This window comes from Trachurus trachurus, assembly GCF_905171665.1.
Source record: "Trachurus trachurus genome assembly, chromosome: 10".
In the NCBI taxonomy this organism is placed as follows: Eukaryota; Metazoa; Chordata; class Actinopteri; order Carangiformes; family Carangidae; genus Trachurus; species Trachurus trachurus.
Window position 1 is genome coordinate 36,176,533 of NC_139894.1, and position 21,973 is coordinate 36,198,505.

At 40.5% G+C, this 21,973-nt stretch overlaps 1 protein-coding gene across 1 annotated transcript; it reads right to left on the reverse strand.

Annotated features, from left to right (window-relative positions):
* Nucleotides 1-6,322: 6,322 nt before the first annotated feature.
* On the reverse strand, nucleotides 6,323-16,216 carry LOC310992471 (serine protease inhibitor Kazal-type 1-like). The gene is made up of 4 exons (XM_083980530.1): nucleotides 15,925-16,216; nucleotides 14,289-14,389; nucleotides 6,592-6,701; nucleotides 6,323-6,508 (listed from the first exon to the last, which is right to left on the reverse strand). Exons 1-4 carry the CDS (start codon nucleotides 15,971-15,973, stop codon nucleotides 6,463-6,465), a joined length of 306 nt encoding a protein of 101 aa, XP_083836656.1. The 5' UTR covers nucleotides 15,974-16,216; the 3' UTR covers nucleotides 6,323-6,462.
* Between the last annotated feature and the right edge of the window lie 5,757 nt (nucleotides 16,217-21,973).

The window sequence follows — 21,973 nt, forward strand, 5'->3', positions numbered from 1 at the left end:
TTTTTATTTTATTTTTTGCACATTTAATACATAAAAACAAAGAGAATAGTCGAAATTAAACCAAGTTGAAACCAAGCCTTATGAAAACCCCTATGTAAAAACAACAATGGTTGTCTTCAGAGTCAGGAAAAATGATACAGAAATTCATTTCATAAAAAAATAGCAATTAATATACAAAATTAAAAATAAAGATTAACAGATCCTGCAACTGCTACAAATCTTTTTTCAGTAGTTTTTAGTACAGTACATTCAGTCTCTCATATCAATGCTTGTAATGTTTCACAGCAATTCAGATGCTCATTTGTAAAAACATTTGGATTCTTGACATATTGTTTACAAAAAAACTCAGACATGAAAAGCACAATGATTGAAGTGTACAGAGTGGAAGCAGACTAAATGGATTCATTCTGTTTAAAGGTATATAACACATACAAACGAAGAAACATCAAAACTACTGGCCTTAACTATAGTCTAAAACAGCTGAGCTTGGTGTTTGATGTCAACACAGCTGAATGGAGATAAGGGATAGTTCACCCGAAATTGAAATTTCACTCATTATCTCCTCCCCCTCATGTCAACTAAGGGCTGGGAGAAGTTTCAGAGTCCTCCGTTCCTTCTCTGAGTTACAGGGGGTCTCGGCGTAGCAGTGCATGTCCATATAACGGTTGCGAATGGATACCAACTGTCTTCGTAACAAAAAGACACACCAAAAAACATCCAAATACCTCCATGCTGCTCGTATGTAATGTCCGTCTTGTATTGAAGCCCCGAAATGCGAAATTGTCCCGAAAAAAATTGAATAAGTCTATATTTCAAGCTTGTTTTGTAGCGGAAGCTTCTCGAAGCTCCTCTTCCTGCATGGTTCGTCAAATTTGGACGAACTGGGGAGAGGACGGACCCTGGTTTGTCCAAATTTGATGTTTTTTGGTGTGTCTTTTTGTCACGAAGACAGTTGGTATCCATTTGCAACTGTTATATGGACATGCACTGCTACACCGAGACCCCCTGTAACTCAGAGAAGCCACGGAGGACTCTGAAACTTCTCCCAGCCCTTAGTCCACATGAGGGGGAGTAGATAATGAGTGAAATTTCAATTTCGGGTGAACGAGCCATTGCAGGGGTACATGGAAACATTTATTAATTTATTTCCAAGATGACAAGTAAATGTTTAAAGTGTATTCATAAGTCCATTACTAAAATGGGATGTGTGCACCACAACTAGTTCCCTCTGAATGACAGTTCTGTGAAGACACACTGCCAGACACACGGCAAACACTGAGAAATGCCCAAATGTCCAGTTACTGCTGCTCTGGACTCAGGGGAGCTAAACATTATATCAATGTTATAAGAGTTTAATAGAACAAGGCAGGTTGATTATTATTTAAAATACAATACACTATGAAGTGTCTTTGTACAAATTATAGTGAGAAATAAAATGATTTGTTGTATTATGTTTCATATGACCACTTTGGGAGAATCAACATGTATGAGTGTGTGGGGGTTGTCATGGTGGGGGACCACAGTGAAACGAGGGTCTAGTGTAGACTCACTTACTAATGCAGTTGCTTCAGTATTTCAGAGTTTGTTCCCCTGGTAATGGTGATGTTACTTTGATTTGTGTGAGTGTTTGTGTCTCTATGGTGAACATTCCTACTCTAGATAGGTAAAAAAAAAAAAAAAAAAATTCCATGATCACTTAAGTCCAATTGTTTTATTAAAAAAAGGGGGATTTCCTGAGGCCTGATTCAGACATATGAACATGTGAGGTAAAACCTACCACTACAGCCCCACAAGGGGGCGCTTCCTGTCCTACAACAAGAGCCTGCAGCTCCTGAGGGACCAGCTGAGGACAGGACTGGGTGATAGCTGGGAGGGCAACTCTTTTATTTCTTTATTTCATGAAACAGGTAAAGGTAAAGCTGCCTCACTTCCACACATTGTGATGTAACAGATGTGAAAGATTGGATGTCCCCAAGTTTAAATATATAAAAAAAAAACAGAGGTGCACATCCTTGGCCCAGGAAACCAGATGCTGTTTTTATTATGTGAAAAACACGTATCCATTATTACTGCAGCTTTGAGTTTTAAAGATGCTGCAGTCATCACATAGGCCTGTGATTCCTCATGAGTGGGCAGCAGCAGTTGGACACAGCTGTACAGGGACTTTCAGCATCACTAATGTGGTTATCAATCCATCTTAGAACTGAGTAATATTTGATTCATCTGCCAGAAAATAAGTCCCCAACATTTATTCAGTGTTCTGTATCATTTCCTTTACTTACAACACCAGGATATTTTACATTTTTTAATATATATATTTAAAAATTGTTGATTCGATCATCATTAATCAAGCATGGCCTTGTAGCGGCACAATTCTCTGATTGGTGCAGGACATCATTTTTAAATATCGATGTGTCCAAAACTAAAGAGATGATTGTTGATTTTATGAAAAATCCTACAGTTGTCTCCCTCCCCTGTCAGGTTATTGGGTGTGCTCAGCATTAGGCTATACTTATCTTGGCACCATCCTTGATAATAAGCTGATGTTTGAACTCCAGGTGGATGCTGTTTGTAAGAAAGCCAGAGGTAGGAAACTTTGTGCTTTTAACCTGGATGGACAACACTTTCATGAAAATGTTTTATTCTAGTTTAATAGAATCAGTTTGGACTTTCTCTTGTATCAGCTGGTATCAGTCTCCATTAAAAATAAGAGCAGGCTACATAATAGTTAAGGTTTGTAGCAAGATTGCTGACTTAAGGCCCAGTCAGTCCTGGCTGATCCAGTCCAGCCATCCTCTGTATGGAGGGTTCAGAGCCAGGCTACCTTCATACCAGGACCATGGGCTCAGAAAGTCTTGTTGTTGTACTCATTGCTTGTAATATTGTACTTGTGGATGGTTGGTGGATGGGTGTGACACTGCTGGCTGTAAAACAAATTGATAATAAAGTTTTCCTTCACCTTGACCTTGAATTAAGGAGCAACATATAAACAAAGATGCATTGAAAGGAAATTAACATCTTAGCTTAAAAGAAAGATACGTCTTTAAAGGGACAATGAGGAGTTTCTATTTGGTTATAAAAAAGTATCATGTGGATGAATCTACGTTACCCACTTGTTAATGGCTCCATTTCTGATAAATATATCGTTTTGTCTCTATGGTTATTTTGTTATTTTGATTAGTGGTGGAAATGCTGGTCGAGCCGACCAGCATTTCCTTACTTTCGGTTTCGTGGCGAGTCATGGGAATAACGCCGCCAAATCGCCGTTTATGGTCGGAACTACGACAGTATGTGATCGTCTTCGAACCTCTGACTTTAATTCTTGATGAATGAAAACATTCTTGGCAAGACGTCCGCCTTGCGCCGGTCCAAGAATTTCATGGTAAAGGCTCATGGTAAATGTAGTATGAAAACACTTAGCTTTCCAAAACTCCTCCTTGTCCCTTTAACATGGAAATAATACATCAGCTAAAGGATTAAGATTGTTTGGACATCAAAAGCAGTTATACTGGTTTCTATGATCATTTTACACTTGTTTATTTTTTTGTTTTTTTGCAGGAGTATGTCTTTTACAAATTACTCTTTGTTTGATTTTGTATGGTTGTTCATATTTATGAGTTTATATGGTCTTGGTCCCACCTACAGTAAACAGTCTCTTTCAGCTGTCTCAGACAAGATGCATCCAACTCAAACAACGGTTAGGTTGGGTGACACGTGCTTAAAGCAACGAGATCTGATGGAAAATACCTGAGAGAAAGGAAAGGCATGTCTGTAATGTAGAAGTCAAAACACCGTCACGGAAACCTTCTATGTCTGACAAGCAACGAACCCTCAGCAGGAAGTGTTAGTCCAGTGGAAGAATTCAACACTTACAGGACGTTTACATTGAACATTTTGTCATTGAACATTTTGTGAAAAGTGAAACAAAAAAGAGAAAAAGTTTTAAGTTTTAAGTCACATGGGTCACTGATTATAACTAAGGTACCACTGGACTGGGATGTGAGTTAGCCTGGGAGGAAGGTGTCTGACATTTTGGGCCTGAAATTGATCATAGTTGCAACAGTCTGACTTAAAGTATGGGCAACATGAAGACTGGACCAACACCACGGTCTAGTGTGAGACATCTGTGTGTCCCTGCATGTAAGAATGTAGCCCACAATTCACCTTGTCAAGCAAAGACAGCTGTGAGCTGGAGGCTTGGTGGATGCAATAACAGTTAGATGAAGAAAACAGACTATTATGCTTTTAACGTGAACATATACCGAACCTGTGTGTTTATGTATGAACATATAACTCATTCACTTAAAGGGATAGTTCACCCAAAATTCAAATTTCACTCATTATCTACTCACCCTCATGTCAACTAAGAGCTGTGAGAATTTTCAGAGTCCTCCGTTCCTTCTCTGAGTTACGGGGGGGTCCGCGCAGCAGTATTTGTCCATATAATGGTTGTCAATGGACACCAACTTTCTTTGTCCAAAAAGACACACCAAAAAACATCCAAATACCTCCATGCTGCTCGTCTGTAATGTCCCTCTTGTACTGAATCCCCGACATGAGAAATTTTTCCGCCGGTCAGTGCAAATCACGCGAGATTGGCACTGACACAGGAAGAGCAGTGAACCGAGACACTGGGAGCTTCCGCTACGAACAAGCTTAAAATATAGACTTATTTAATTTTTTTCGGAACAATTTCTCATGTCGGGGCTTCAGTACAAGAGGGACATTACAGACGAGCAGCATGGAGGTATTTGGATGTTTTTTGGTGTGTCTTTTTGGACGAAGAAAGTTGGTGTCCATTGACAACCATTATATGGACAAATACTGCTGCACGGACCCCCCCCGTAACTCAGAGAAGGAACGGAGGACTCTGAAAATTCTCACAGCTCTTAGTCGTCATGAGGGTGAGTAGATAATGAGTGAAATTTGAATTTTGGGTGAACTATCCCTTTAAGTGCTCCTCAGACATCCATTCGTATCATACAAGACATTCAAAGGTCTTTCACCCTCTATTGTCAGACTTTCCTCAATCAACACACTTTAAAGAGACTACAAGGAGTTACGGAAAGTGGAAGTGTTTTCACACTACATTTCCCATGAGCCTCCGCGCACAGTGAAATTATTGGACTGGCGCAAGATGGACAAAAGCGAAAGCATTTGCCAAGAATGTTTTCATTAATCAAGAACGAAAGTCGGAGGTTCGAAGATGATCAGATACCGTCGTAGTTCCCACCATAAACAATGCCAACCATCAATCCAGCAGCGTTATTCCCATGACCCGCCGGGCAGCGTCCGGGAAACCAGGAACTGCTGGGCGGCTCGACAACTAAATAATAACATCAAAATAACTGTAAAGACAAAACGATATATTTATCAAAAATGGACCCATTAACAAGTGTTGGTAATGTAGATTCATCCACATTAATATGAGACTCTTTTATAACCAAAAGCAAACTCCTCAGGGTCTCTTTAAAGAGGAACTATGCAAGTCTGGTCTCTTTTCCACTGTGTTGCTAACCCTCCTACTGGTCATGTGCATTTGTTTACATTGAAGCCGGTGAGAAATCAATCAATAGAGTGATGGACAATGTGCCATATCATATACGATGTTATGACGTGTAGTTTAATCTATCATAAACAAGAGATTGTGCCGTGTTGCAGAGACGAGAGCTGGGACACCGGGTCGGAGGCTCTGATCTTACAAGGTTGGTTTTCAGCCAAGAGACGCTATAGGTGGAAGGCAGAGAGCCTCCATTCTCCCTGGACCTACATACATGTCATTGATTTAACCAGCACTAGTACTCTGAAGCTGTTTAATTAAGGTAAAAATGTAGCATGGTTAAGCTACAAATCCTGCATAGTTCCTCTTTAAAATACAGAGGACCATCACTATGTAACATTCTGCAACACCACAATCAACATCTACACTGTCATTGTTCAAAAAACAACTGAAATATCATTAGCAAAGATTTGTAGCACATTATAGTGTCTGTTCATCCTATCTTTTTTAATTTTGTATGTAAACTGCTATTTTTGTATGTAATTAATTTCTGTTTCTGTCTCTGAAGATGACAATTGGGGAGATATTTTCTTTAACTTTTACTATTCTCATTCATTTTATGTGCAAATAAAATAAACTTGAGTATATTTTTATAATATCTGTACGTTACTTGAGTATTTTGTAAACTTTCACTGTCGTACTCCCAAAAACACAAACTCTTACTTTACTTTTAGTCGCAGAATCTTCTTGAAAATAATGATCATTGATCATTGATTTGATTGTATTTATCTTTTCTTTTGAGACACCAGACAGGAGACTTGGTGCTGTCAGAACCTTTATTGAGACAAGATACAGGAAATAGATGTGATCTGCCAATAACATAGCCAGAAGTGAGTGCTGTGTGTGTGTGTGTGTTGGTTCATGTGTGTGTGTGTGTGTGTCACATTGTCTGCAACAGTCAATTAACACTCCCCTTTGGATGCCACCTTCACATTCATCTTCTTTTCTCTGTAGAAACAAACAGTACATGTAATTGTAGATTGAGTTGTACTGTATGTGTGCATATGTAGGTGTGAGTGTGTCGTACATACTTGTTATCAACACAGAGGGTACACTCGGTGCTGTAAGTCTTTCCATCACTGCCACATACTGGATCATACTGCCTGGTGCAGGCTCCTGATTCATACTGCTCACAATCAGCCTAGACACAGACAAGTGGTCACATGGTTACTGAGCAGTGAGAGCAGAGTCAACACACACAGGAACTCGTCTCTGGAGTTGTGTCTTACTGTTGGATCAGTCTGACACTTTGTACCTAATAAACTGGAACCGGAGTGTTAACACATAATAAGACAAACCTGCCACACACAAAAGAAAAACAGCTGATAGAATTAAAATTATTAAGATGCGTCTACCAGGGCCTTCCTTAAAGCAGAAGTAAGCGATCCGGACGTTTTGGCTAACTTCCTGTCAGCGGATGGATTTAGCAGTCCCCGCCCTCATACGTCACCACACACTGCAAAAATTCAAAATCTTACCAAGAATATTTGTCTTATTTCTAGTCAAAACAAATCGCATTAGCCTATACTAAAAATAAGACTCATCATATAAAAAGTAGCTTGTTTTTAGACACTTTTTACTTCAAGCAGATTTTCACTTGAAATAAGTAGAAAAATCTGATAGTGGAGCAAGTTTTTCTTTCTTATTACAACTGGCAGATTTTTGTACTTATTTCAAGTGAAAATTAGTTTGAAACAAGTGAAATTATCTAAAAAATAAGTACATTTTTAGGTGACGGGTCTAATTTAAAGTGGAAAGAGATTAGTTTTGACTAGAAATTAGACATTTTGACAAGAAATAAGACAAATATTCTTGGAAAGATTTTTAGTTTTTGCAATGCATGCACGCGCATCGTCCTCAGCCTATGCAACTGTCCCCTTGGCGTGCACACACGGAGAGGACCGCCCCTTTATGCCGTTCTCGCTCCTCATTGGATAAAGGTTGCCCACTAAAAGAAATAACTCATGAGGAGCTTGAGATTCCAAAACAGATTAGCAGAGAAGGCTGTGCCTGGTTCCTCTGATGAAGTTGATTATTTTCATTGTTTTGTCCATAACCTTGCATGCCAAGCCAGTGATGACACCACACCCACACAATTCAAGTCAAAAATATCTACAGTATATCATACTCTGGCCCTTCAACAAATAGACATCAAAATGAAACCTGTCAGCCAACATGACTGGAGATTGGAAAATGTTGTATCGTATTTTGTATCATGTAGCCTATGACTTAGCTTTTCTTTCCATTGATCACATAGGATAGGGTAGGCTACACCTTTCTCAAATGTATTGCACTTGACCTGGTATTTTTTAGATGTGGAAACTGTATTGTCTATGTGTTGTCTACTGTCTATTTGTGTCATTCTATGTAGACCTATCAGCCTTGTAGAGTAGTTTGTGGTCTGTGTTTTCTGTGTTGGGACTGCAGATGGAAACTAGCTGTGAGCTAAATCTGGTGCAACCTCTTTATTTTCTGCAAATGATTAATGTCATTGCACACTGTCCCTTAATAAACTAATAAACTAATAAACATAGGACCTATAGGACGAATTGCCTTGTTGTTTACAACTACTTCCGGGTAGAAAACCAGCATTCGAACAATAGTGACGGACGAGAGTTTCGCTATCTCATTTTTCATATCGCTGTTAGACTAATCTGATGTTTGTAAAGTTTATAAAACCAATGATTGGACAAACATTACTATTTACGTGTGCACATTTTTGTAATTAGTCATGGTTATCAGAGATTAGCCGGGCTAACGGTTACCTGTTTAACTTTAATAACTCAGTGACTCAACAAACTGTCCATAAAAAAAGAAATTATCCAGCGGATATCTGAGTTACAACATGACTGAGCTAACTGGAGTAGTTTCGTGTCGTGTCCGACAACGGGAGGGTTTTAACAGCTGACGTCCTGGTGTTAGCTTAGCTACCGCCGTTAGCTTAGCTACAGCCGTTAGCCGTCCCTGTCAGCTGCAGCCACTGATGCTTTCTAGACACCGTGATTCCCCCAAACGGAATGAATACAACACATAGCAACAAAAAACACACACAGAGAAATATTAATGTTTCTTCAATCATTTCATATTTGTCTAAACGGCGATAGGGCGTGAAAAATATGATATATATAGCTAAACTCTCGTTCGTTACTACTGTTCTCATTCAAATTACGTGCTGGTTTAATAGTTGTAAACAACAAGGTGATTCGGTCTATAGGCCCAAGTGTGGCCCGTGTGGTTCCACATGTGGACAGAGTCTGGCTGTGAGTGTGTCAGAGTGGTGGCATGTGGCAGTCTGTACGTGTGTGACCGATGTGGTTCTGGCCTGTCCTGTCTCCCGCACTGCGGGCAACGACGCTAACCGTTTCACCAAGAGGTCAAGGACCACTTTGCAAGTGGGTTAGCGTATTTTATGGGTGAGTGAGTTTAACTTCAGTACCGCTAACAGCCACACGCTGTCACTTCTTACTGGTACGTCACGACTGTGACTATACCCACGGACCTCCGTTACACATGGGCCAGATTTCACTTCACTTCACTTTTTATTTAACTCACGACCAAGTACATGGTATGGAGCACAAAAAAGACAATATCAGTAATCAACCGAGCAGCTTTCCATCTCTGACAATCGGAGAAAAACAGAAACGTAAAAAAAAAGAGATAAATAAATAATCATGACAACAAAATATCACTTAAACAAAGGAAGGGCACTCTCCAGAAAGGCACCTAACTTTTAAATAACTTTTGCTTTATCAGACTGTAGTTACAAAATTAGTTTTAACATAGATGTGCCACTAACATAATACTTAGGGAGATATTTTTTTCTGAAATGTATAATAGGCTACTTATATTCTTTTATTTTTTTTAAGTAGCCTAGCCTATATTTTTTGGGCTTTTCGTGCCTTAATTAGATAGTTCAGTTGAGAGAGACAGGAAATGGGGAGGCAGAGAGAGGGGGAATGACATGCAGGAAAGGGCCGCCCGATGCAGGATTCAAACCAGGGCCGCATGCAGTGAGGACTGCAGTCTCTACAGATGGCCTGCTCAACCCACTGCACCACTCAATGCCCCAATGTTCTTGCACTAAAATAAAATATGAAACTCATCACTAAGACAGCTATCGTCACAAATGTTACAAAACCTGTGACTTCTATCTCAGCCTTTATACCTTCCAATGACTTTTGGTATTCTGGTGTTGTTCACTCTAAAATTGCAGATGGCCTGTCTAAACTTTGGATTTGGACACAATCCATACTTTTGTAATTTGAACTCTTGTTTAAAGGTACAGTATGTAAGAAATCTAAAGCAACTGGCTGTAAAATCGTCCTAATATGTCACAGAGACTCAGGAATAATGTTCATATAACATACTGAACTCACCAACAACAATCCTACAACCAAGATATTCGCATTAAAAAAAATGTTTTGCGGACCGCAAATCATGTTTATGTTTTGAATTTCTATGGTTGGCATGTGTCGCCACCCAGCGCTCTCTCCCTGTCACAGCGTCTGTGGCATTTCAGCCTCCGGGTTGCCAGTTAGCTTCCACTGAGCTGCAAATACGGCTGGGAGATAAAACCAGATCATGAAAAAAAAGATTGTGTTCTATTATCGGTTACTGGTCATATTTGCTTGATATCACACGGTAGAAATAAGCGGCTTGTCGCTCTGTCGTTTAATAGGCTACACAGCTTGCTGTTGTGAGCATGTAGTTTGAGCTGCTGCTAACGCTAAAGCTAAAGGGAAGAATTACAAAGTGAAAGTTAGAAAAGAGGGAGGAAATGTGGCAGAATGGAGCCGATGGTAAATGAAGTGATTGTGAACGTGTGGAGCGGTTCATGAGAGGAGTCTGTCCCGGTCAGGTCGCCTGTCTCCGGTCCTCATGTTTTATGATCCGACGTCAGAAAGTGGAGGAGAACCGGAGCGGCTCGCGTCGTTTATTCTGCGGTAAGACGTCTCATATGTTGGCTCATCTACGGCGTGATTAACACGCACTACGGCTCCGGTAGATGCGGGGTTATGGTACAGACACACCAACTCCGGCGGCGACGGTTCCGGCCACATCGGACCGGCGAGCGCTCCGGCGAGTGGGCAGGACTATGTGACGTTTATGTGACGTAGTGCCGAGCTTGAGTTTCGCTCTGCCGTTTCCAACATGGCGGCCGGGTCACAAACGATCTCATTTTACAGTTAAACAACACACTAAAGTATGTTTCTGAAAACATTTGAGGCGGGAAATGTGTAGTGCAGTAACAGAATCTGGATTTATATTTGATCAACACCGCCTAGTTTGATAGTTTGAACGATAGTTTTTTTTTTTTTTTTTTTTTTTTACTTTTTTAAATGCTCAGAGATGCACACACAAGAATTCCAATGTGCCTGTACTGTGATGTACTTCTATTCTATTCTATTCTATTCTATTCTATTCTATTCTATTCAAAGGTATGACAGACCACAGTCATCCAACTAGAAGCATGTGACCCCATGGTACGATGCTGCGCCATGACCTCTCAAGTCACAGATCTGTAATATTAAGGCACTCCACAGAATATTAAACACATTTACCACCAATAAGAACTTGTCTTGGATGTTTGCTTTGAAATGTCACCAAGGCTCTACACCTGGCAGCAGAGCAGCTTTGCTCGGTTCACACCATTCTCTTCTTCCTCACCGTCACTGTCTTTGCCTTGAAACCGAGCCGTCTCTATTGTGCTGCTCCACATGTCAGCCCAAGAGTCAACAGCACTGGCACACACACAACAGGCTGCCACACATAGGCTACCTGCTTTACAAAGCATTGTTTCCCTCCTCCCATTACAACACCTCACCTTTTCAAATCAGTGCAGATTTAGATACAAAGCTCTTAGTTAGATAACAGGTTGGATGGATAGGATGACGACACGGAGCAGTGGTCTGCAGGTTAGCCAGACACTGGATGACTGAGCTCTGTCGTACCTTTGGCTCTCTCAAAAACTTGCTAGCATGACGTCATGTGACATATAGACTTTGAAAACTTGAAAGTAATGCCTGTTTCATATATAAAAGTCTACATGGACCAGCTCCAACTCCTGGTATATTGTGTAAGAATTCCTCCCATCTAGTGGTGCGGTTGTAGGTCGCAAGCAACTCAGTCGTATTTTTCATGCTGCATTCATGTGAAATCGGTTAGATGGCAGACGGACGACAGTAACGGCATAAACAAGCCTCTATGTAAACAAGTGGTCTGTCAGCACGAGGCAAAACAATACACGTGACAATATGTTGTCATGGCGATGTGGTATTGTTGACCTGACCCGCGTTTTACCGGCTTTCTCTCCACTTCTGTGACTAAAATGACATCTGGTTTGTTAGCGACGGCCGTTTTTCCAACTGCACCTGAATTCAGGTGCAGTCCTCACAGTCCTCACTGCGTTACCGCGGTGACTTTTCACAGACGCCACCTCCACCTGAGCCGACAGCTCCGGTGTCTCCGCTGAGTTTCCGTGGTTTCCTACCGTCACGCTGCCACTGAACGTAAAAACATGGAGACACCACATGGCAGCAGCACCGAGCTTACCCGCTCCATGGAGATATGAATGATTCAGAGCTGAAAGGAACACTTCACTTTGTTGATGGGGGGGATTACTGATTAATGAAAAACAGACTTTTGAACCAAATAATCGATTTTCGTGAACAGAAGAAGTTACACAATGTCCCTTTAAAGAATTCATCCACAAAAAAAGTCTGACAGGACCTGGTACCAGATCAGGCTCAAGAGGTGACCTTGAGATCACACAGACCTTTGGCCAAAACGTTTGATCTATAAAAGGTGGGCAAACCTGGAACAACCTCCCAGTCACAATCAGGGAGAGCAGCACTCATACCATGTTCAAGGGGAAACTGAAAGCATGATGGTTACACACAAACCAGACATGCAACCACCTGTAACCTGTAATATAACACAACTGCTGGGGCACTATCTGAGTTTTTATTTCAGTTAATTGTACACAATATTTTTGTGTATGCTATTCTGGTTTTAGTCGTGCTTGCATAATACAGACATTTTGTGCAATATCTACACACTTCTGCATGGGCAACTGGGTGTGCTGGGCATCGTGCAAAACAATCTGACACTTTAAACTGATTTGCACTTTAGGGCCTGGTGCAATACTATCTGGCACTTTAGATAAATGTTAATTTATGGCATCGTGCAATACAACCCAGAACTTAAGCACTACTGCACTTTAGCACTTGTCACTTTAACCCAGCACTTATGCACTTTATTACCCAAAACGGAACCCCTACCTGTGGACTAAATGATGACACAAATGATGTGTCTCTCAATGTGTTTTTCATTGTTATTGTTGCCTTTTGTGTACTTTTTTTTAATTATGTGTAGCCTAATGTTGTATTGTTTGAACTGTTTTCATGTTATTGGGACTACAGACAGAAACTGGCATCCTGTTATAATAATTACATGTTCTTATGTCCAATAATGCACTGTCCCATTCAACTGTATAAATATAGAGCTTAAACAAGAGTTTAAATTAGAAAAGTACCTGCGTCTAAACAGTTTAGACAGGTCATCTGCAATTTTAGAGTGAACAACACCAGAATACCAAAAGTCATTGGAAGGAATAAAGGCTGAGATAGAAGTCAGAGGTTTTGTAACATTTGTGACGATAACTGCCTCGGTGATGAGTTTCACATTTTATTTGAGTGCAAGAACACAACCATTGGTGGACAGTAACGGAGTAAATTTACTTGAGTACTGTACTTAAAGCAGAAGTAAGTGATCCGGTCGTTTTGGCTAATGCTGCGTTCCAGGCAGGCTTTTGAAACAAGTCACAACTTACGACTTAGTAGCGTTCCAGGTAACCCACTCGTGTTTTTCCGACCTGTTGCCTGTGATAGTCACTATAACGGCCACTCGTAACTTCCGACCCGTGAACTCGTACCAGATCGAACTGGTACGAGTTCACAGGTCGGAAAAACACGAGTTACGAGTTGCCTTGAACGCACCATAACGTCTTGTCAGCCGACGGAGTTAGCAGCCCCCGCCCTCGTCATGGATCTATTGGTCCTCGTCCCTACGTCACCACATTCACGCGCATCCCTTGGCTGCACACACAGAGAGGACCGCCCCTTTATGCCGTTCTCTCTCCTCATTGGATAAAGGTTGTAGGATACATGGAAAGTTTTCTCCTCGGCTCAGAGCAGAGCAGAGTGACTGACAGACCCGTGTTTCAGACCAAACACTCTATATAAGTGATTGCTGTCGGAAGATAGAACTATTTAAGACTTATATTAACACAAAAATATCGCTTACTTCTGCTTTAAGTACCTTTAAAAGCAAGTACTTTTTTACTCTTACTCCAGTAACATGTGGACTGAGCTACTTTTACTTGTAACAGAGTACATTTTGACCAGTAGTATTTGTACTCTTACTCAAGTACTGGGGTCGTCGAGTACTCTGTCCATCTCTGAACACAAGTCTAATAAATTCAGAGAAAAATATCTCCCAAAGTATTATGTTAGTCACCCATCTATGTGAAAATTCATTTTGTTACTACAGTCTGATGAAGCAAAAGTTTAGGCACCTTTCTGGAGAGTTTCCTTCCTTTCTTTAAGTGATATTTTATTATAATGATTATTTATTTATCTTTTTTTTTCTGTTTCTTTTTTCCTCCAATTGCCAGAGATGGAAAGCTCCATATACTTGGTGATGAGTTAAATGTCCTGTGGTCTCTCACCTCTCTGGGTTCAGGCCCAGCTTCTTTCTCTCCAGACAACAGCTGCTCCTCGCTGTCTCCTCCAGCCTCTGGAGCTGGAGTCTCATCCTCCTGGGACAAGACTACACACACACACACACACACATTGGATGTATTATATTTGTTAGGACACCCATTGACATATTGCACACCCAAACCTTAACTTGAGACACATCTGAGCCCTGAAATATTTCTACACAACCCACACACACACACAAACACATAATATCAGTTGTCACACCCAGGGCCGTTGATAGGAATTCTGGGCCCCCTTAAAGAATACTAAAGTGGGCCCCTCCCCCTAACTTTTCCTTTTTTTTCTTAGACTACGTATGTATTATCGTTTTTTATTTAGCCTTCTTTGTTTTGATGCTAATGCAGCATTACACTGCAAAAACTCAAGTATCTTAGCAAGAATATTTGTCTTATTTCTAGTCAAAATGTCATTTCTAGTAAAAACAAATCTCATTATACTTAAAATAAGACTCATCATATTAAAAGCAGCTTGTTTTTAGACACTTTTTTACTTCTTTCAAGCATATTTTCACTTGGAATAAGTAGAATAAATCTGATAGTGGAGCAAGTTTTTCTTCCTAATTACAAGCACAAAAAACTTACTTTGGCAGATTTTTCTATTTATTGTGAATATAAGTGAAAATGATCTAAAAACAAGTTAATTTTTAGGTTATGAGTCTTATTTTAAGTGGAAAGAGATTAGTTTTGACTAGAAATGAGACATTTGGACAAGAAATAAGACAAATATTCTTGGAAGGATGTTGAGTTTTTACAGTGTACTATGTGTATTAGTCAGGGTCTTACGCAGAATAAATCAGTCATACAAAGATTAGACTACATGGGGTTTTTATGGGCCCCTAGAGTTATCATCACCTTTCTCCCCTATACAACGGCCCTGGTCACACCCCTCATAGAAAACCATTCCATTGTGTGAGACTGTTACCAGTTTTTTTTTTTTTTTCCCCTCTCAAGTTCCTCTTTTTCTCCTGCTCTTTGTGTTGTTGCTGTTGTTGTGTTTGTGGGGAACAATGTTGAACCCGACACTTCCTGGTGAAGTAGCCTACAACATGTCTGCAGAGAAATGGAGCTCTGATTCCAGCTGGTAGAACTGGACAAACCGCTGTGTGTGACCATGGCTGACTGACGGTCTGTGTGTGTGTGTGTGTGTGTGTGTGTGTGTGTGTGTGTGCGTGTTATTATCAGAAACCCTGCTATCTGTGTGTGTGATTGGTAAATAAAGTCAGCTGTGTAAACCGGTCCAACCGTGAGAAGATGACGTCTGAGCCACAGCTGACCCATTACTTCCTTCACGTCTTTTAATAAACAATATACAACAGAAAGAGAAAACACAATGACACCAGATTGATTTTTACATTTTAACTTTTATAGCTGTTTGTCATGTTGGAGTATAACCCTACACTGACTAAACATACGATCGGTTTGTCTCTTAATGAGTCCCAAACCAACCAAAACAAAGCAGTGCAGGTGAGACTTTGACTTTTTTCCTTCTGGTCTTTAGCTCTGTCTTGTCTTGATGTCTGAAAAGAAGACAGACTGGACGACTAGATTGTTGTGATCACTATAGTGTAAACTTTGGACTCACCAGAGACGGAGAGCAGCAGGACGGACAACAGCAGCAGAGCTGACTTCATGGTTCCCAGTGTGTGGACAACAGGTGTATGCTTCACACATCATGTTTTCCTTTTATGAACTACCTGTCAAACTGGCTCTGGCCCACCCCCATGCCCTGCTCCTGCTCCTGATTGGCTTGTGCTCTTTCCCTTCACCAGTTGGATTGGTCAGGATTAAGCAGGAAGAACGTTGAGCGGTGGTTATCATCATAGAGTAGAACTAGGACAGTGATAATGATAAGAGAAAATGAGAATTGTAAATGAACTATTAATGAGGCTGCAGAGGCGGGGCTTTGAGCAGGATCATGAGTCAGGAGATGGTCCACAGTCACAGATCCAGACTCTCAGGTCCAGAGGCAGAAAGACCTGCATCTGGCACAGGACCAGAGGAAGGGGGCAGCAGAGAGAGAGAGAGAGAGAGAGAGATAACAACTTGCAACAGTCTAATGATGCCCAATCTTACCACACACACACACACACACACACACACACACACACACACACACACACACACACACACACACACACACACACACACACACACACACACACACACACACACACACACACACACACACACACACACACACACATATTATTTATTTTTTGAGTTTCATGTCATTTAGACCAGGGGTTCTCAACTGGTGGGTCGGGACCCAAAAGTGGGCCGCGGACCCGTTCTGGATGGGTCGCGGACAGCTGGTCAAAAAAGTAAATAATATTTAATGCACATCTGATGTTGGACATGTCTTTTATTTTGAAAAATAACTTATATTGAAACGCACACGAGACACGTGAACACATGCAGTTGTAATGCTCCTCCTCACTTTCTTATTATTTGCTCTGAATACAAAGATATCAGTTTCTCATTAATGTGTTCTGAATGCAGTGAATCTTGTTTTGTTTTGTGGGTCTTTATTTTGTGCAATTTGATATTTATTCACTTTTGTGAATATGCTCTGAATGCAGAGATGCATTAGAAGTCAAATACTGTATATCATTTTGTTGGTCTCCATTTTGTGCAGTTTGATATTTTTTATTCACTTTTGTGCATGCAGTTGTCATGGTCCTCCTCAGTTTCATTCATGTGCTCTGAAATGCACTTTGCTCAATAAAGAGCAAAATGAGTTTTTAAAGGCTTTAAAAAAAATTATCTTGGTTTGAATTCTATAAACGTGGATCACGACTTAATGACCATGGGAAAATGTGGAGCCCAGAGTGAGACTAGTTGAGAACCCCTGATTTAGACTATGTATAAGAGAGAGAGAGAACTTGATCAGCACACACATGCATGCTCACACACACGCATAGGGTAAATCATTTTATGTATACTTTTTATTTATTTGTATATTGTTGTACATATTTGGTTTCATGAGTTGTAAGGCAAAGCAAGGCATCTTTATTTATATAGCGCATTTCATACCAAGGCAACTCAATGTGCTTTACATAAACATTAAAAAAGAAGCATGAAACAGAATAAAAACAAACAAAACGCTAAAAACAGAGGTAAAAGCAAGCGCAAATAAAAGTAAAATAAAAGAAAATAGATAAAGTTTAAAGTTCTTAAAAAGAGCTCAGCTATAAGCACGTGAAAAGAGAAATGTTTTTAACCTGGATTTAAAAGTGCTCACAGTTGGGGCTGATCTCAGTTCTGCTGGTAGTTTGTTCCACTTGTGTGCAGCATAACAGCTAAATGCTGCTTCACCATGTCTGGTCTGAACTCTGAGCTCCACTATCTGACCAGTAGACCAGTAGTCAGTAGATCTCAGAGCTCTACTGGGTTTATACTCTAACATGTCATTCATGTATTCTGGACCTAAACCATTCAGTGATTTGTAAACCAGTAGCAGCACTTTAAAATCTATTGTGTAGCTGACTGGGAGCCAATGTATTGTGTCATTGATTCCTAATGCTTTGGCAACATAGTTCTTTTAACTGTCATGCCAATAAAGCACATTTGAATTTGAATTTGAATTTGAATTTGAGAGAGAGCGAGAGAGAGAGCGAGAGAGAGAGAGAGAGAGAGAGAGAGAGAGAGAGAGAGAGAGAGAGAGAGAGAGAGAGAGAGAGAGAGAGAGAGAGAGAGAGAGAGAGTCATGAATGGGAATGCATCATGGGAGTTCCCCAAGCCGTCTAGGTCTATAGCAGCATAACTATGGGCTGGGCCAGGACTCACATGAGTCACCTCTATCAGCCTTATCAGGTTTAAGCCTGAGAGGGCGTGTGCCTCAGTCCTGATCCCAGACTGGAGCGGGTTCCACAGGAAGATGAGGGTTTCCCATTCCTCTTAGAAACTCAAGGAGCCAGCAGCAGTAGACCACAGTTTAGAGAGCAGGGTCTTCTGTTAGGATGATAAAGGAACTATGAGCTCTCAAAGAAACAATGGTGCCAGGCCATCAATGAAGGTCGATTTTTTTTGTTGATTTTTTTTAAAATATTGTGCAATGTGCATTTGTTAGCCTTTTTTACATACAGAGAGTACAGGTTTTGTAAAGGGTTTAAGTTCATTTTATAATGGAGTATGTTAATTTATAGTCTCCTACAGTAGGCTATTTGTGTGCAGATAAATGTTAAAGATGCAGACTAAAAATCGAGAGAATCGGCGGAGAAAAGCATTATAGGGCTGGGACGATATGCTTTTCTCCCGATTTGATTCTTCTACGATTTTTTGGATGGCGATTCGATTTAAATTGCGATTATACGATATTGCCGATTCTCTCGATTTTTAGTCTCTGTAAAAAGGCTAACAAATGCACATTGCACAATATTTTTAAAAATTCAAAAAATAAAAAATTCTTTTGAAAAAAAAAAATCGATTTAAAAATCATCAAAAAAGATATTTATGTGAATAGATTTTTTCTCCCACCCCTAAAAAGCATATCGTCCCAGCCCTACAGGAGAGACATGATCCCTTTCCTAGTTCCTAGCTGGAGACCTGTTGGACCTGTTGTTTCATGAAAAGTCTAAAAAGATTTGGAATGTAAAATAATATTTTTTTCATACAAAATAGAGTAGCATTGATTATGTTGGGAAAAATCAGCTGTGGTAAACCAATATGCAACAATCAACCAATAAAACATCACCCTATGGCCATGAGGCGATACTGCAGAGACCATCCTCCACAGAATTTTGTTCAAGCACCATGTTCTGACCAACCATCCACACTAAAATGTTACATTTTGCAGTTTTGTTCACAGAAACATGACTAAACCTGAAAATGTGTGCAATAAACAGAACTCTGTGGTATTGAGTTGTGGTGTTAGACCATTAAACTGTATCACATCATCTCTGAGTCGAGGATTTCCTGGGTGTCAATCAATCAAACTGTCAATCAAGCAATCTTGCTGATAGGCTATGGTTGGATGAAGTCATGTTCCCTTTTACATGACAGGGATGGAACAGGCCTTCACTGCAGACAGTGTTCCAGAGAGAAGACTGCTTATATTCACATTTGAAGCGTTATTTTCCATATTTGGCGATCTACTGATTGTGTTTCAAATTTCAAAGTTGTCCCTATAGCTGTCCAATGTCATTCAACATTTACCATGTATCATGGTGTCTGTAATAATGTTAAGTCAGACAGACAGACAGACAGACAGACAGACAGAAGAAGCAGTCAACGGTGAATGAAGTTAGTGTGTAGTAACTTAACAGGCATCTTCATGTAATTAATTAGCCAGCTAAGTTGTTGTCTGGGATAACTCAACTGTATAATTTAACTTCAGCTTCACATTTCTTCTAGTGCTAGCAAACACTCAGCCACTGGCTCCGTCCAAAACACTGCCCTCACATGAGTCCAGTTAAACAGTATGTGATATTATTTTTTATGACCGAAACCAATAGCATATTGCATGTGAAGAAATATTACATTAAGCAAGCACTGAGGAGGTAGATCTGGCTATGTGAGACTACTCAAGTAGTGACAACAACACCACAATAACAGACAACACTGACTGATGATTCCCTTATATGCTCTAACACAGTAAAATATTGGGGGCTTTTAATGTCTCTATTATGATAGGACAGTATGAGAGACATGAAATCAGAATCAGCCTTTATTGTCACTATACAGAAGTACAGCAGTATGACATGCAGCAATGGGCCAGTTAGATTCTGCAGGGTGAGCCACCCGAGTGCTCCACAGCGTACGGTAGCCTATTATTTGGTAACTCAATGTTTACCAATTATAATACGTTCTTGTTATTTATGTACCAAAAAAAGGTACTGTTAGGGAACAATTCCAGGCACCAGAAACAATATCAGTTTAAATGTGAACGGTATGCAGCCATAATTGTTATTTGCCATAGGCAGGTATAGGTCAAAAAGTTAAAGTAGCTATGTGTAAGACTGTGACCCAAACTGTTGCTGCAGTGTAATTCAAAATACTGGAGCGCTTCCAGCCGTCACCCTCTTTTAAACACATCTCCTATGCAGATCCTGGTTTTGTTGCTACAATGCTTGTAGCTGCAGCTCAGTGGTAACTGGCAACCTTGATGGAGCTAATTTATTCCCTCATTCTGGGGAAGATGTATGGCGTGCGCAGAGTTGTGTTTTTGTTTAGTTTTTGTAACTGGCAACCTTGACGCCCAAGTGCTACTGACTTTGTGATAGCGGTGGGTGATTGTATGACTACTTTCCATACATTTCTTAGGCCTATGTATAGCTCCTTTAATTTTAAACCCTGCCTGTAATGATTTGCACACCTGCAATACACTCTTTGGCCCCCAGTGGGCCCTGACCCACAGGTTGGGAACCACTGCTCTGTATGCACTATAGCACTTTGAATTGCCCCACTGTATGAAATGTACCATACAGATAAAGATCTTGCCTTGGCTTACTAGTTTTAGGGGCAATAAGGAAATAATAGCCTTGGTATTTCACAACAAGAGTTTCACTTCCAGCAATGCACCTTTGTATTAAGTAAAGACATTCACTGACAGTATGAATTACAAAAGTCTAGGTAATTTAAAAAGACTGTAGGCTATGCGCTCAGGTTTTCTGGTTGTTAACGTACTCTGAGCTCAGCCTTTCAACTAGCCTATTCCTGTAGACCCAGGATTCTAGTTGATTTTCTCACCTGTATTTGAGGAAACACACCCACAGCATTGTGGTCCACACCCTTAAGCTACATTCATGCAACGTAAGCACAATGAGTAGAACCAGAAAAACCCTCTGACTTAGAAATGTTTTCCAAGAGACACTGTGTACCAGAGTAAAGCAGCTTTGTCATGTTAGATAGGCCTATCTAAAGCTAATACGTTCCTACCAAATGTACAAAAACAGTGACAGCTGAAAGCTCATTGTAAAATGTGTTGTTGAATTCTGCTATACATTGATGTTGATAGGCCTACTGGATTTTATTTTGACTGTGAGCAATGGAGGTTTTGCTCAAACATGCTCATCTCAACAAGTTGTAGGCTACTGTCATGGCCAAATATTCCTAGAGTAAGGCCGAAGTGACCATGAGAACAGACAATATCCTGCTCCTCCCTCCTAGTCCTATCCAGTTTCAGCAATCAGATAGGCACCATTTCAACCACAAGAGTTGGTTTTGAAGATTTATTTATTTATCACTAGGCTATCAAAGGTGGGTAGGTAAAGGTCGTTACAGAGCAATAGACAGGAAGAAGAGTGGGGCAAGTGACGAATAAAAAATGAACTAAGCATAGTAGGCTATGTGGCGGCTGAAGAAGACACAAAACTGTGCATGCTGTGAAACGCTGCGGTGGACGTTGGGGCTGGCAGAGACATGACGCAGCCTGGTTTCCAACGTCAATCGTAAATACTACCTGTAGGTGCGTTCACGGGCTCTACGGTACAACATCAATAAAACAATAACCTCGTTCAAATTATCACACAGTCTTCTGTAATTTTGATTGACGCCTCTGTTTATAAGACACGTTTAATTTACGGCAGAAATATCACCCATGAAGGCAAAATTAGGACTACACGACCGAACACACACAGTGTCCACTGATTGGGCCACAAAGGCCACAATTGTACCCAAGAGCTGCACATTAA

Coding starts and splice junctions, on each gene's coding strand:
- LOC310992471 (XM_083980530.1), bottom strand. CDS start 15,973: ATGAAGTCAGCTCTGCTGCTGTTGTCCGTCCTGCTGCTCTCCGTCTCT. Junction 14,390..15,924: donor CCTGCTGCTCTCCGTCTCTG/GTGAGTCCAAAG, acceptor GTGTGTGTGTAG/TCTTGTCCCAGGAGGATGAG. Junction 6,702..14,288: donor CTGGGCCTGAACCCAGAGAG/GTGAGAGACCAC, acceptor GTCTGTGTCTAG/GCTGATTGTGAGCAGTATGA.